This window comes from Paramormyrops kingsleyae, chromosome 19, assembly GCF_048594095.1.
Source record: "Paramormyrops kingsleyae isolate MSU_618 chromosome 19, PKINGS_0.4, whole genome shotgun sequence".
Classification (NCBI taxonomy): domain Eukaryota; kingdom Metazoa; phylum Chordata; class Actinopteri; order Osteoglossiformes; family Mormyridae; genus Paramormyrops; species Paramormyrops kingsleyae.
In genome coordinates, this window is record NC_132815.1 from 22,634,725 (window position 1) to 22,647,138 (window position 12,414).

Genomic DNA, 12,414 nt, shown 5'->3' on the forward strand with positions numbered 1-12,414 from the left:
CTGTCAGAGCATCTGGAGGGAGGGAGGGAGGGACCCCACGTCTGGTTCACTATAGTTGACTTGTTGGATGCAGATTCTGCAAGGTATGTTCACTGGTGTCTACTTCCAGTCTTCAGAGCTCCTGGTCTATGCCTATGACAGGTGCAATCCAGGTTTCTGCTACTCATACTACAGGACACCAGCTTAAATTCTTAATGCAAATTTCCCCATAACGATGAATCGGGAAAACACACACAGCAATTCAAAATGTGCCCAAACATACAGAAGGTAGTTCCTTCTCTGGTGGAGTGGACCTACATGGGTAACCCTAAGAAGAAGCATGCTTATTACCAGTTAAACTCTGAGATGAAATGTACAGTCAGCTCCATCTGATTCCAGTCCTGATCCACCAGCAACAGTTGCTATATATTTGCTTTACTATAAATTACAAATTGCTTTCTTTGAAGAGAATTGCCTTTCCTGTCAAATACAGGAGTTAAAGAAGATAATAGCATCATTGTCACCAAGCTAGTTTTTTTTTCTTTTTTACTGGGGGGAATGGAAGTGTGGGTAACAGTTTTTAATCAAAGCTTCATAAATTAGGAAACACCCATCACTGAAAAGTGTCTTTCGCTTATCAGATAATGCATAAATTTTACTGGAGCAGAAGCGCCACTGGGGTTCAGATCGTCATCAACACTTCTGTTCCCTTTTATATCGTCCCCCCCCCCTTGCCACAAGAGTGCTTCTCATCCCTGTTGATTGGTTCTGTTGAGTCCCACCCATAACTTCGCCCGCCCCCTGTCCCAGCTATTACTGTTATTATTATCCTGAACTAACTCTTGTGGAGGAGAGGGGTCACAGTGTCAGCAATTGAGACCATAAGTCTCTGGGCAAGCCTTGTGTCTCCATGGTAGAAATATCATAGATGTGTTTAATCTAAGTGGCACCGGAGGGCATCATTCACCACAGGCCAAAGGGTCCCACACTCCAGCTTTTTCTTATCGTGAACCACTGACCCCTGACTTACAGCTCATTCTGTGTATCACTTTGCACTCTCTCCATCGAGAATTGAGTGTAAATCCACAATGGCAGCAGCATCCCTCATAATCCCTCTATTCCTGCTGCTACTGGGACGTGCATTACGATTCTGCTGAATGGCGCACTGGGCTTTTCGTTTGACGTTTTATGTGTAGCAGAACTACCTAATCAATCAAACCTGATACATGATGCTCATTTAGTGCAATGTCAGATTGGATTGAGCAGCACTAAGAAATGCAAGTTAACATGGACACGTCGACGATAGAAATCCCACAGCAACAATTCCCCAGTATGGCTGTGGCCTGTGAGCAATAAGCAGAGACCTGGACCTGAAATAGTTAAAATTCCACACAACTGCCTTTACATGCACTGTGGTAAGAGGTAGAAAATGAGAGCTTGGCTCAGGGGGACCTCACTCTCAGACACAGAACTATGCTGGTATCTCCTTCCTTCCATCCATCCCTCCATCCACAGGGAGGCATCCTAGGCAGATACCTGAAACACCTCAGCTGGTTCCTTTTAACAATACTGACAACAGCAAAATATAATTTCATGCCTATAATCATGTTAAAATTACTTGTTTTTTCAGTAGTGTTTCTTTCCCCAACAGCATCATATGAAAATCTGAAATTAGCTAGAAACTAAACCCAGACACTTAATTTTCCTGGGGTGAAAGTGTATATTGCAGAAAAGTCAGACTTGCTAAAGAGGTCATGCATGTGAGGAAGTTGGAGGATTTAACTTTAGTGCAAGAAGAATTTCCTAGAGGAATGAAAATTAAAGTTGAGAGCCATCGAGAACGGCGTTTTTTTAATACTTCTAAAATAAATATATTTCTTTACACAAATCCCAAGAACACAATGCCTTAAAAGCAACACGATGTAGTAAATTAGGTATATTCCATTTTGAAAGAAGCAGCTAGCGCGATGTGGAGGAGCAGAGTCTGGTGAGATATTCCACATGCTGTTTCTCAAAGGAGTCAATGGTATTCCCTAGAACAGGGTTCTTCAAATCTGGACCTCGATTCCAAATCCAGGCCTTGTTTTCAGTTCTCCCAGGTAGTTAGTTTAATAATTACTGATTCTGATTGGTCAGAGGCTTCACACCTGACTGACAGGTAAAGGAAGGCTGGAAAACCAGCAGGGCTCGGACCTCGAGGACCGTGATTTGAATGACCCTGCCTTAAAGAAAGCACTCCATCCCTCTCACTTATGCAGCGTTTCCCAACCCGGTCCTTGGGAACCCAAGGACGACCACCATTCGGCCTTGGCCCTCACTGGGAGGTTGTGGCAGAGTGCACCCTCTCTTCCAGCTGGCAGGCCGTGGGCCGGGAGGCCGGGTCGCTGGCCAACATGTCCAAGAGCAGAGCGCACAGTTGTGGTGTCGGGGGGGCGGGCAGAGGAGAGGCCCGCCTGGCCCTCATAGGGATGCCCAGCTGCAGGTCCGGGTTCTCGCTTAGGGCCTCACCCAGCGGCACCAGCCAGCGACCCCGGCACGCGTAGGCACCTGCGTCAGGGACATGAACACAGCATCAGGATGTATACCATCAGCTACACTGCATCATTCTATTACCCAATCTATGCGCAAATGGCCTGTGGAAACTCAATGCTGTCACTACTGCTGTGTTTTTAATGGAAGATGCAGCGTGTACCTGCTAGCAGACAAAGCAGCTTTTCAGAAGCCTATCAGACAACCAGTGCCGGGTAGCGTGTTCCTGCATCACACATTAAATATGCACGCTCAGGCAGACAAACCCCTAAAAAGTTAATCTGCGAGCAAGGGTGGAACCTAAAAGGAAAAGGAAAATGGAATTGTTCCAATTCCCTCCCCCTGTGAGGGCTCTGCTCCACAGAATAGGAGTTGCTGTGTGCTTTTGATAACCCTGAAATAATGCTCAGATTTGCCACAAATAAGTTGTAATTAGTGGAGGCACTCAGAAGTGATTAGCAGCTAAAATACAGGAAGAACCATATGCATAAGCAACGAAAGACTGGAAAAAATGTCTATGAATAAGAGTTTCCATTTATATTCACTATATGTCATATGTAATAAAATTACCAGTTATAAGAGGACAACATAATTCCACTACTATACAACCAGCTGGATCACAGTCTTAGCCCCTCCCCTTTATTCAGACTCCCTTCTGCATTGGCAGACACCCACCAAGCTGCTCCTGCGTGCTGCCATCCTCCAGGAAGGTGATCCTCTCTAACACGGCCCAGAAGAGCACGCCCAGGGAGAAGATGTCTGCCTGGTCGGTGTAGCTACGGCCAGCCCACACCTCTGGAGCCATGTAGAAGTCCGAACCGCAGGTGGAGGAGAAACACTTCCTGTTGAGATGCCCCTCTGCCAATCCTTCGCTCATCTTGCTGAGCCCAAAATCCGCAACCTACCGCAGGACAAAACAGAGAAGGAAAACTTTACTTTTACACTTACTGTATATATATTTGAAGATTGTTTTGCTGAAAGAGACTTACAAGTGAGGCAGATAATACAGCATATAGCTGTCAAGGAGTCCAAGTGTTGCTAGGCAGAGCTTCAACTGATTTTCCATAAGTTACACCATGAATGTTATGAACTATGGTAATTATGATGCAGCTAATATGCACCTATATCCTAAGATTTATCCAAACCCTTCTTGGATCTATTAAGTCTTCTCAAATTCCCACCATCCTTAAGCATGACAAAGAAAAAGTTTAACACAAATTAACACAAAACCAATAGTCATCTACTCTTAAACTATGAAACTGCAAACAATGCAGAATGGAGAACTGCAATGAAGCGTATGAATCAATATGGAACCAGCGGCCTTACTCTAATCAACAAATGCGATCACCGCTAAGAGAAACTCTCATTTGCACCCTGAATGTGCGCTCTGTGATAAGCGCACTTGGTTTTTGTAATTTTAACTGCATGTTCCAGTAAGTTTCACACTAAACCTACTGCCCACATTACCATACAAATATTTCTTCAGCAAACCATTTCCAAATAATCAAATGATAAACTATCCCCCCCTCCTGGCTTAATGTCTTGTTCCTTTCTGTTATTTATCAGTTTCTCAACCTCTGAACGCTGCTTTATTTCTCAAAGGCTCTCATGGGGACCAGGACTCCAAGCACCTTGATAAGCGGTCCAGCAGGGGTGTTCTGCACCAGCACGTTGTCGGGTTTCAAATCGCGGTGCACGATCCGGAGCTTGTGCAGGAAAGCCACGGCGCTGCTCAGCTGCTGGATCACGCTGTAGTTCCTCTGGGTGTCTGGGGGCCTTGACAGCAGATAGCGGTTCAAGTCACCGCCGTCACAGTACTCCATGACCAGCCACAGGGCGGAGCAGCTGATGGCAGCAGGTTGCAGAGGCAACATTTTCCCACGTGTCTTAGTGGCTGTGCCTTTGTGGGTCGGAGATGACCCCTTCACGCTGCCCTTGAGGGCGCTCTCTACCAGGTCCAGCGGTAGCTTCCCTGCCCCCAGGGGCTGAAGGATGTTAGGTCCGTTCTGATGAAGGCAGCAGTGGAGGGCAATGACATTGGGGTGGCTCCTAGCTGTAGCTCTCATGGCCCAGAGCTCCTGTAGGAACAGCTCGATGCACTCGGGGCTACTGCAGGGGAGGCGCTTAATAGCAACCCTATCGCCCCGGGTACCCCACGGCCCTGTCTTGGCTACACGGCCCTCGAAAACCACCCCATAGCTGCCCCGACCCACTTCCCGCTCCAGGATATACACCTTCTCCATCTGATCACTCACTCAGTGCTCCACTGAAAACTGGCTCTCCATAGAGGTGATTCTTGTCTGAAATTCTGTGTTGTGACAGCCAGAAAAAAATATGTGTCAATTCAATACACAGAAGCCTGTTTAAATTTACGATTTCATATTAAAAGCAGAAACTATTTTCACACATAATCTTAAATATACACCTGACTTCTTAGGTACAAAATAAAGGGAATTTAGGTTACTTTAGTTTTTCTTTTAAAAGCTTTGCATTTTACTTCATACTGGCCTATGACTGTTAGTAAGTTTACAAACCAACGTTTCTCATACTTGAATACAATTCAGTAAGTTTGGTACATTGTTAATCTATATCCACTATGGTGCCTAGTCAGTGAAACCATGAAAACCGTTTTAGTACCCAGTCATTCTATACCGAACGTGTTGATGCTGTTGTTGTTAATACTAGCGTCAACAAAAACTTAAAAAAGGAGAAACGTCAATGAATTAGTTTGTGACAAAGGAAAACTGTACTTACCCACATAGAGCCGCAGAAAAATATACAAAATCAACTTTACGTTATGGACAACAGCAGACCACATTTATGTAAATTAAGAGTAAGTAAGCGTTAAGTATTAAGAGTAAAAAGCAAAAAAAAAGTGCCCCAACTTCCGTCTCGATTCCCTTCTTCCAACTTCCCGCTTATGTTACGTCAGAACGCTCTGTTCTCTGATTGGTCGTCTGCGCGCATTTATCTTGCACGTGGTACGTCATTCACTTTTTGAAATTTTTGCTTCATTCCTCTGGCGTCTCGCGAGGTGCGCATGTCCCATTAAGCTCGTGGCTGGTCCGTCCTACAGTTGGATGTTTGCCTAACTTTCCCTTTTTAAAATTCAGTCATGTCTAATGACAGCTAAGCACAATAAAATTGAGTTTACTTTGTTAATTAAGGCTTCACTTTAATTCTTAAAGTTTATATATTATAATTAAGGCTTCTCTTTAAATCTCATAATAAAATTTTTGGATTTTCCTGCACATCGTCTGTCACACCTCGTATGACAGTCCGTATGGCGTTACATAAATTAAAACCACACGAACGACAAATTTGTGATTCACTCCTGTCCTCCTCCTCAGGGTCACTAATGTGTTTCTTGCTACGAGGGTAATTGTGGACTTCTGGATAAGTCACAATGCAATTATATCATTAATTGAGGTCACTCACGTTTAACTGTTTGTCCACTGGCCCTGTCTGTTTTGAGGGTTTAATTTTCCGTTTTTATTTGTTTTGCTCTCATTGTAATTTAAAAATATTTTTTGGTGACTGGGATTTTATTAAAGCAAGCATATAGAAGACTTTCTATACACGGTATAGGCCTACATATTGTTAATAACCTATTTTATTTTCCTATAAATGAAGTATAGTGTTTTTATATGGAAATAGTAATAGAGTTATCTCAGCGTTATGTCAGCGTTGCACTGTAGGTGATTAACTAACCTGCATCAGGCTTAATGCAAAAATATGAAATACCGTACGTAATTACTTTCAGTAACATTGCAGTGTGTCAGTGAGACCTCCCTTTATCCTCAGTGTAGATGACAATATTGTACTGCAGTGTCCCCGAGGGCTGCTCCGGACCTCACATGCTTCTGCTAGGATCTGCTGACTCTATTAGTTGTTCATATTAAAGTGCTGTATACTTGTGTGATCCAGATTTTTATTGCAATATAGTTTATTGTGTATTGATCAATCCTGATCCTGTAAAGCATAAAACATCATAACATCACTGATGTCACGTAAATCAGGCGCTGCTATATCTAATTAATTACTGATACTTTTATCATACAGTAATAGAATTGCACATGAAACATGAACGATTATTCGTTCATTACATGTAGGATGAATCTATATTTGCATGCTTTTTTACGTGGTAATTTTTAACATTATGAAATACATCTCAGTAAAGCATCTCTCCTCGGTCAGTCTGCGCTAATGCTTAGACCCTTCGGCAGACTAAGGGTAGGAGGAATTTCACGCACATCTTCCTGTCTGTATTCATAATCAAATCAAACTTTTGAAAAACAGGAAATAAAACGAACACTGTATTATAAAAGAAAGAAAAAAAGAAGAAATCATCAGTTGAAATATTTCTAGAATGTTTCCCCAGAATCAATAGAGTTCATCTTATCTTAAGTATCAATTGCCCTTCCTTCAACCTTGCCCCACCCACACAGTGACACAATGCCCAGCAAGCATCCCCAGGAAGGAAGGATTATTCTCCTGGCCTTTACATTTTACAGATGACCGTGCTGTAGCTTCCTGTACCACACAGGCAGCAGGTTCTGCAATACAAGTCAGGTGCATCTTCAGCTTCAGTTAATAAAAATATTTCCCCTTTTCTTCTCTACACACTACATGCTGGAGTGAACAGCATTTTTAAATTATATTATATATTTTTTTGCGTTACTGATGGATTTAAGTTGCAGATACTTGGGGACCCTGGGTGTAAAACAATACTGTTCTCTCTGACCAAGCCCCCAACCACATATTTGCACAGACTTCATTACACTCGCCCAAAGTGAAAGTCCATGTTGTTTTCAATTCGCTTTTATAAAACCCCCTTTCCTAAATTAATGCCTCCATTCCCTCCTCAGATCCATGTGTCCCTTAGACCTGTCTGTCTTCCCACCCAGAAGACCTCTGCAGTTGTACGTGAGAAGCTTAAGCCACACAGCTTGTGTGAATCACCCAGCTGTATACAGCACTAAAATGCTAAGCAGCTTTTGGATAAAAGCACCAGTTAAGTATTCAAATGTAAAATAAAGAGGCATGACAGGGAGGGCAGAAAGAATAATAAAGCCTAAAGTAGGAAAAATACCAAAATCCTTCAGGCATATGCTTAAAATGGCTTAAAATTTGTGCCCGACATTTTCATGGTGATGACAAATGCCTAAGTAAACAAACACAGCCTTGTCTTCCCATTGTCCCAAGTGTTTCTAAATTTGTGTGACACTAGGAGTTTGTCTGGGAAATGTGGGTTTAAGTATGACAATGTTCCAAATAAAAAAAAAATCTTTACATTTCAGTTCTCAATGTGGTGGTGCAGTTGGTCACATCATTGCCCCTGTCTTACATTTCTTCATGTAATCCAGTTTCCTTTATCGCTGCTTTGTTCTAAAATTTTCCTGGGATAGGATCGATATCCCATGTGACTCTGTACTGGATAAGTGGTGCAACTATAGACAGATTCCTCCATATGAAAACATAATGTAAGTAGAAGCTGACAGGTCAGAAAATTTGATGCTTTCGATAGGAATGGGAGAATTAGTGGTAAGACAACTCGATTAAGGAGGTTGGTGTCCTTCTTGAACTTTTGAAACAGCCATTACTGGTTAGTGGAATATTTTGTGCTTATATGCTTTTAGAGAAAGCATGCAACGTTGCTAAATTAATTAAGCACCCAAAAATAATGACCTTTGCTCAATCTTAGCAGTTAATTAGTCTTGGGTGCCCATAAACAGTGCAGGCCCTGCTGACTTTGTCAGCATGAGTGGTTTTCATTGCCCTGCAGGACAATAAAAAGCCTGGATGTAGGGATAAGGGGACAGAGCAAGCTAATAGTGACAATAAATTCTATACATAACAGATGTATGTAATGTGAGGAAAAAAAGAGATACACTCAGTGGCCATTTTACTAGATGTACTGTACATATGTGACACTGAGAACTCCCTTTCATCTCCAGAAGCATGATAAGAGTAGACAAGTTCTGCATTCAGAGAAGCACTGAATACTGAGCAGGTATATTTGCACTTGTGGCCTTCCCTTTAGCTTTAACGAGTCTGGCCGTTCTTTAACCCCTCTCATTAACATGCTGTTTTTTGGCCATAGAAATGCTAATCACTGGATGTGTTTTGTTCATTGCCCCATTCTCTGTAAACTCTAGACACTGCAGTGTGTGAAAATACCAGGAGGATGGCTGCTTCCGACACGCTGGAACTACAACATCTGGCACTAACAATCGCACCATGTTCAAAATTGCTCAGATCAGGTGTCTTAACTGTTCTAATGCTTAATTGAACAGTAAGTGAACCTGTTGACCCTGTCTATCTGCTGTGTGTATTCAGGTGCAGACCCATGATTCAATGCTCGGAGGATCAAGCTGTTTGTGTTTGGTCACCGAGTGTGTGTATTATATATTTTATATGCTCACACTCAGCTGATGGACAAAATAACTGGGAATAAATTAATATCAAGTAAGAGTAGGGTCACATGGATGTGTGCTCAGTCCCCTGCTCTTCACCTTGCTGACTCATGACTGCACACCAAGCTACAGCAGTTTGCAGACGACACCAAAGTGGTGGGTCACATCAACAGCAACAACGATGAGACTAACTACAGGAAGGAAGTGAACCAACTGGTCATGTGGTGCAGCAACAATAACCTCCTCTTAAATGTGGACAAAACAAAGGAGATCGTCACTGACTAAAGGAGATCGCATACTCAACACCCCTGCTGACCATAAATGGTACTACTGTGGAAAGGAGCAGCACCACATTTTTGGGGGTGCACATCACAGAGGACCTCTCCTGGTCAAAGAACACGGCATCACTGGCAAAGAAAGCCCAACAACGCCTCTACTTCCTCCACAAATTCCGATCATGGCCTCTTTCTATCGAGGCACCACAGAAAAAATCCCGACAAACTGCATCACTGTGCGGTTTAGAAGCTGCTCCATCAACGATCGAAAAACCCAGCCATGCATAGTGAACGCTGCAAGAAAGATCATTGGAACCTCACTTCCCTCCCTCCTCATTACTGAGAACCCGAGCAGGTGGACCAGGCCAAGGGGACGCCCACATAACACCTGGCTGCGGCAGATAGACGGCTATTTCCAGAGGGTGGGACTGGCCTTTGTGTCGCCTGGGGGGGGTCACCAACTGGGATCCCAAGGTCGTCATGTGGTGAGTGTGGCAAAGTGCTGTACCAGAGCATGCTCCTCAACCGGACCTGACATTTTTAACTAAATCCAATGTTCTCTACTATCAAGCATGGTCACATATCAGCAGAGACGGACTGTACCAGTAGGCAACCACTTGGGGACCCCCAAAACTGGGGTCTCTCTAAACCAAGGTTTCTCATCCCAGTCCTCGGGGACCACCAGACGGTCCACGTTTTTGCTCTCTTCCAATTGGCAGGGAATTGGGAGAGAGCAAAAACATGGACCGTCTGGTGGTCCCCGAGGACCGGGTTGAGAAACCCTGCTCTAAACCAATCATTTTTCTTTCTGCCCTCAGAACATTTCTGTAGTAAAATACAGAAAACTCCCATGAGCTTAATGGTCACACAATGGGTTGTATTAAGCTGATGACATTGTCCGACATATGCATAAATGAAAACAAGGAGGTGGCCATTTAACCAGGGAACGAATAGTAAGGAGCAGCAAGAATAATCCAAAGAAACCAAAGAACTACCAGAAAGGTGAGAGAAAGCTTGACTAAAAGCCATCGATCAAAAGGAATTGAAGAGCTACTATCCAGTAGGTTTTCTATCCTACCTGGCTTCTGATGAACCACACCAGTTCTCAGGTAAATACCAGAAGCAGGTGTGGCTCATCAGTAGCCAGGTAGGCTAGAATAGGATAGTAGCTCTCCAGGACCAGAGTTGGAGACCCCTGAACTAGAGTATCACTAGCTATAGCGGGCTAGCAAGTTCACAACTATCTAGAGCACAGCACTGCAGTTTGCTAATTGTTGTTTTTTTTTCTGTCCTATACGGACATTTAGTGAGCAATATATGCTTATTTCACTGCATAACCCCTGCTCTAGTTAATTGCAACAGGCATATGCTGAGGCAGTGACATCTTTGGTTGGTCATATATGGAAGCCTTCGTTAGCGATAAATCAGGCTAGCTACTTTTGTTCCTAAGGACAAAATTAAATTTCTATCAGCTAAACGTAGGAGTGTTTATATCAACTGTGCGCGTGTAAAACTGGTGAACTTCACGTTGCAAATCATGCGTCTCAGCCGCTGGTCCCGTTTTTATTTTTTGAGGGTATATCTAAAAACAGTTTGAGTTTATGTTCGGCAACTTTCTGTAAGACAAAGTGGTGTTCGCGCATTATGAGTTTAAGAAAGCTTTATTGTGCCTCACTGCGCGTGTATTTTATTGTATTTTCACTGCGCGTAAACTTTATAGTCAACTGTGGTGGTAGACTATTTCCTTATGTTATGAAGAACTGGCTCGGCCCCTTTTGCTTGAACAATTACGTCTTTTTATAGTACTAAGCACTTGCTATACATTTTGTTCATATGAATCTTTCTTTAGCACTGAAATAAACATCAAACTTTCTGCAACTGAGCAACGTTCAACAGCTTCGACATTCCCTGGTCAAATTGCTGCTACGCAGAAATTGTGACGTAAGACGCATGTAGTTTAATACAATCCATTGTAGGCTTTGGGTACAGGCTAAATACAGCTATACTGGGTTGAAATTAGCAACCAATGGAAAATGTTAAGTACAGTGCAATGAATGATTTAATATTTACTATAATGTTTATAGTAATGAGCAATATACAGTGCATCCGGAAAGTATTCACAGTGCTTCACTTTTTCCACATTTTGTTATGTTACAGCTTTATTCCAAAATGGATTAAATTCATTTTTCTTCTCAAAATTATACACACAACACCCCATAATGACAATGTGAAAAAAGTTTACTTGAGATTTTTCCAAATTTATTAAAAATAAAAAAACACATGTACTTAAATATTCACAGCCTTTGCTCAGTACTTTGTTGATGCACCTTTGGCAGTGATTACAGCCTCAGGTCTTTTCGAATATGATGCCACAAGTTTGGCACGCCTATCCTTGGGCAGTTTGGCACGCCTATCCTTGGACAGTTTGGCACACCTATCCATGGGCAGTTTGGCACACCTATCCTTGAGCAGTTTGGCACACCTATCCTTGGACAGTTTGGCACACCTATCCATGGGCAGTTTGGCACACCTATCCTTGGACAGTTTGGCACACCTATCCATGGGCAGTTTGGCACACCTATCCTTTGGCAGTTTGGCACACCTATCCATGGGCAGTTTGGTACACCTATCCTTGGGCAGTTTGGCACACCTATCCTTGGGCAGTTTGGCACACCTATCCATGGGCAGTTTGGCACACCTATCCTTGGGCAGTTTGGCACACCTATCCTTGGGCAGTTTGGCACACCTATCCTTGGGCAGTTTGGCACACCTATCCTTGGGCAGTTTGGCACACCTATCCTTGGGCAGTTTGGTACACCTATCCTTGGGCAGTTTGGCACACCTATCCTTGGGCAGTTTGGCACACCTATCCTTGGGCAGTTTGGCACACCTATCCTTGGACAGTTTGGCACACCTATCCTTGAGCAGTTTGGCACACCTATCTATGGGCAGTTTGGCACACCTATCTATGGGCAGTTTGGCACACCTATCCATGGGCAGTTTGGCACACCTATCCTTGGGCAGCTTGGCTCATTCCTCTTTGCAGCACCTCTCAAGCTCCATCAGGTTGGATGGGAAGTGTCGGTGCACAGCCATTTTAAGATCTCCAGAGATGTTCAATCGGATTCAAGTCTGGGCTCTGGCTGGGCCACTCAAGGACATTCACAGAGTTGTCCTGAAGTCACTCCTTTGATATCTTGGCTGTGTGCTTAGGG

At 43.4% G+C, this 12,414-nt stretch overlaps 1 protein-coding gene across 1 annotated transcript; it reads right to left on the bottom strand.

Moving 5' to 3' along the window:
- Window positions 1-1,797: 1,797 nt before the first annotated feature.
- On the bottom strand, window positions 1,798-6,727 carry LOC111841196 (serine/threonine-protein kinase PDIK1L). Its single transcript, XM_023806775.2, has 4 exons — window positions 5,263-6,727; window positions 4,140-4,816; window positions 3,184-3,409; window positions 1,798-2,526 (listed from the first exon to the last, which is right to left on the bottom strand). The coding sequence occupies exons 2-4, from the start codon at window positions 4,749-4,751 to the stop codon at window positions 2,294-2,296; spliced, it is 1,071 nt and encodes a 356-aa protein (XP_023662543.1). The 5' UTR covers window positions 4,752-4,816; window positions 5,263-6,727; the 3' UTR covers window positions 1,798-2,293.
- Window positions 6,728-12,414: the final 5,687 nt, after the last annotated feature.

Excerpts from the sequence above, each read along its gene's own strand:
- LOC111841196 (XM_023806775.2), bottom strand. The coding sequence starts at position 4,751 with ATGGAGAAGGTGTATATCCTGGAGCGGGAAGTGGGTCGGGGCAGCTAT. Across the intron at positions 3,410-4,139 it reads CTGCTGGACCGCTTATCAAG|GTTGCGGATTTTGGGCTCAG; the intron begins GTGCTTGGAGTC and ends GTCCTGCGGTAG. Across the intron at positions 2,527-3,183 it reads CAGCACGCAGGAGCAGCTTG|GTGCCTACGCGTGCCGGGGT; the intron begins GTGGGTGTCTGC and ends TCCCTGACGCAG.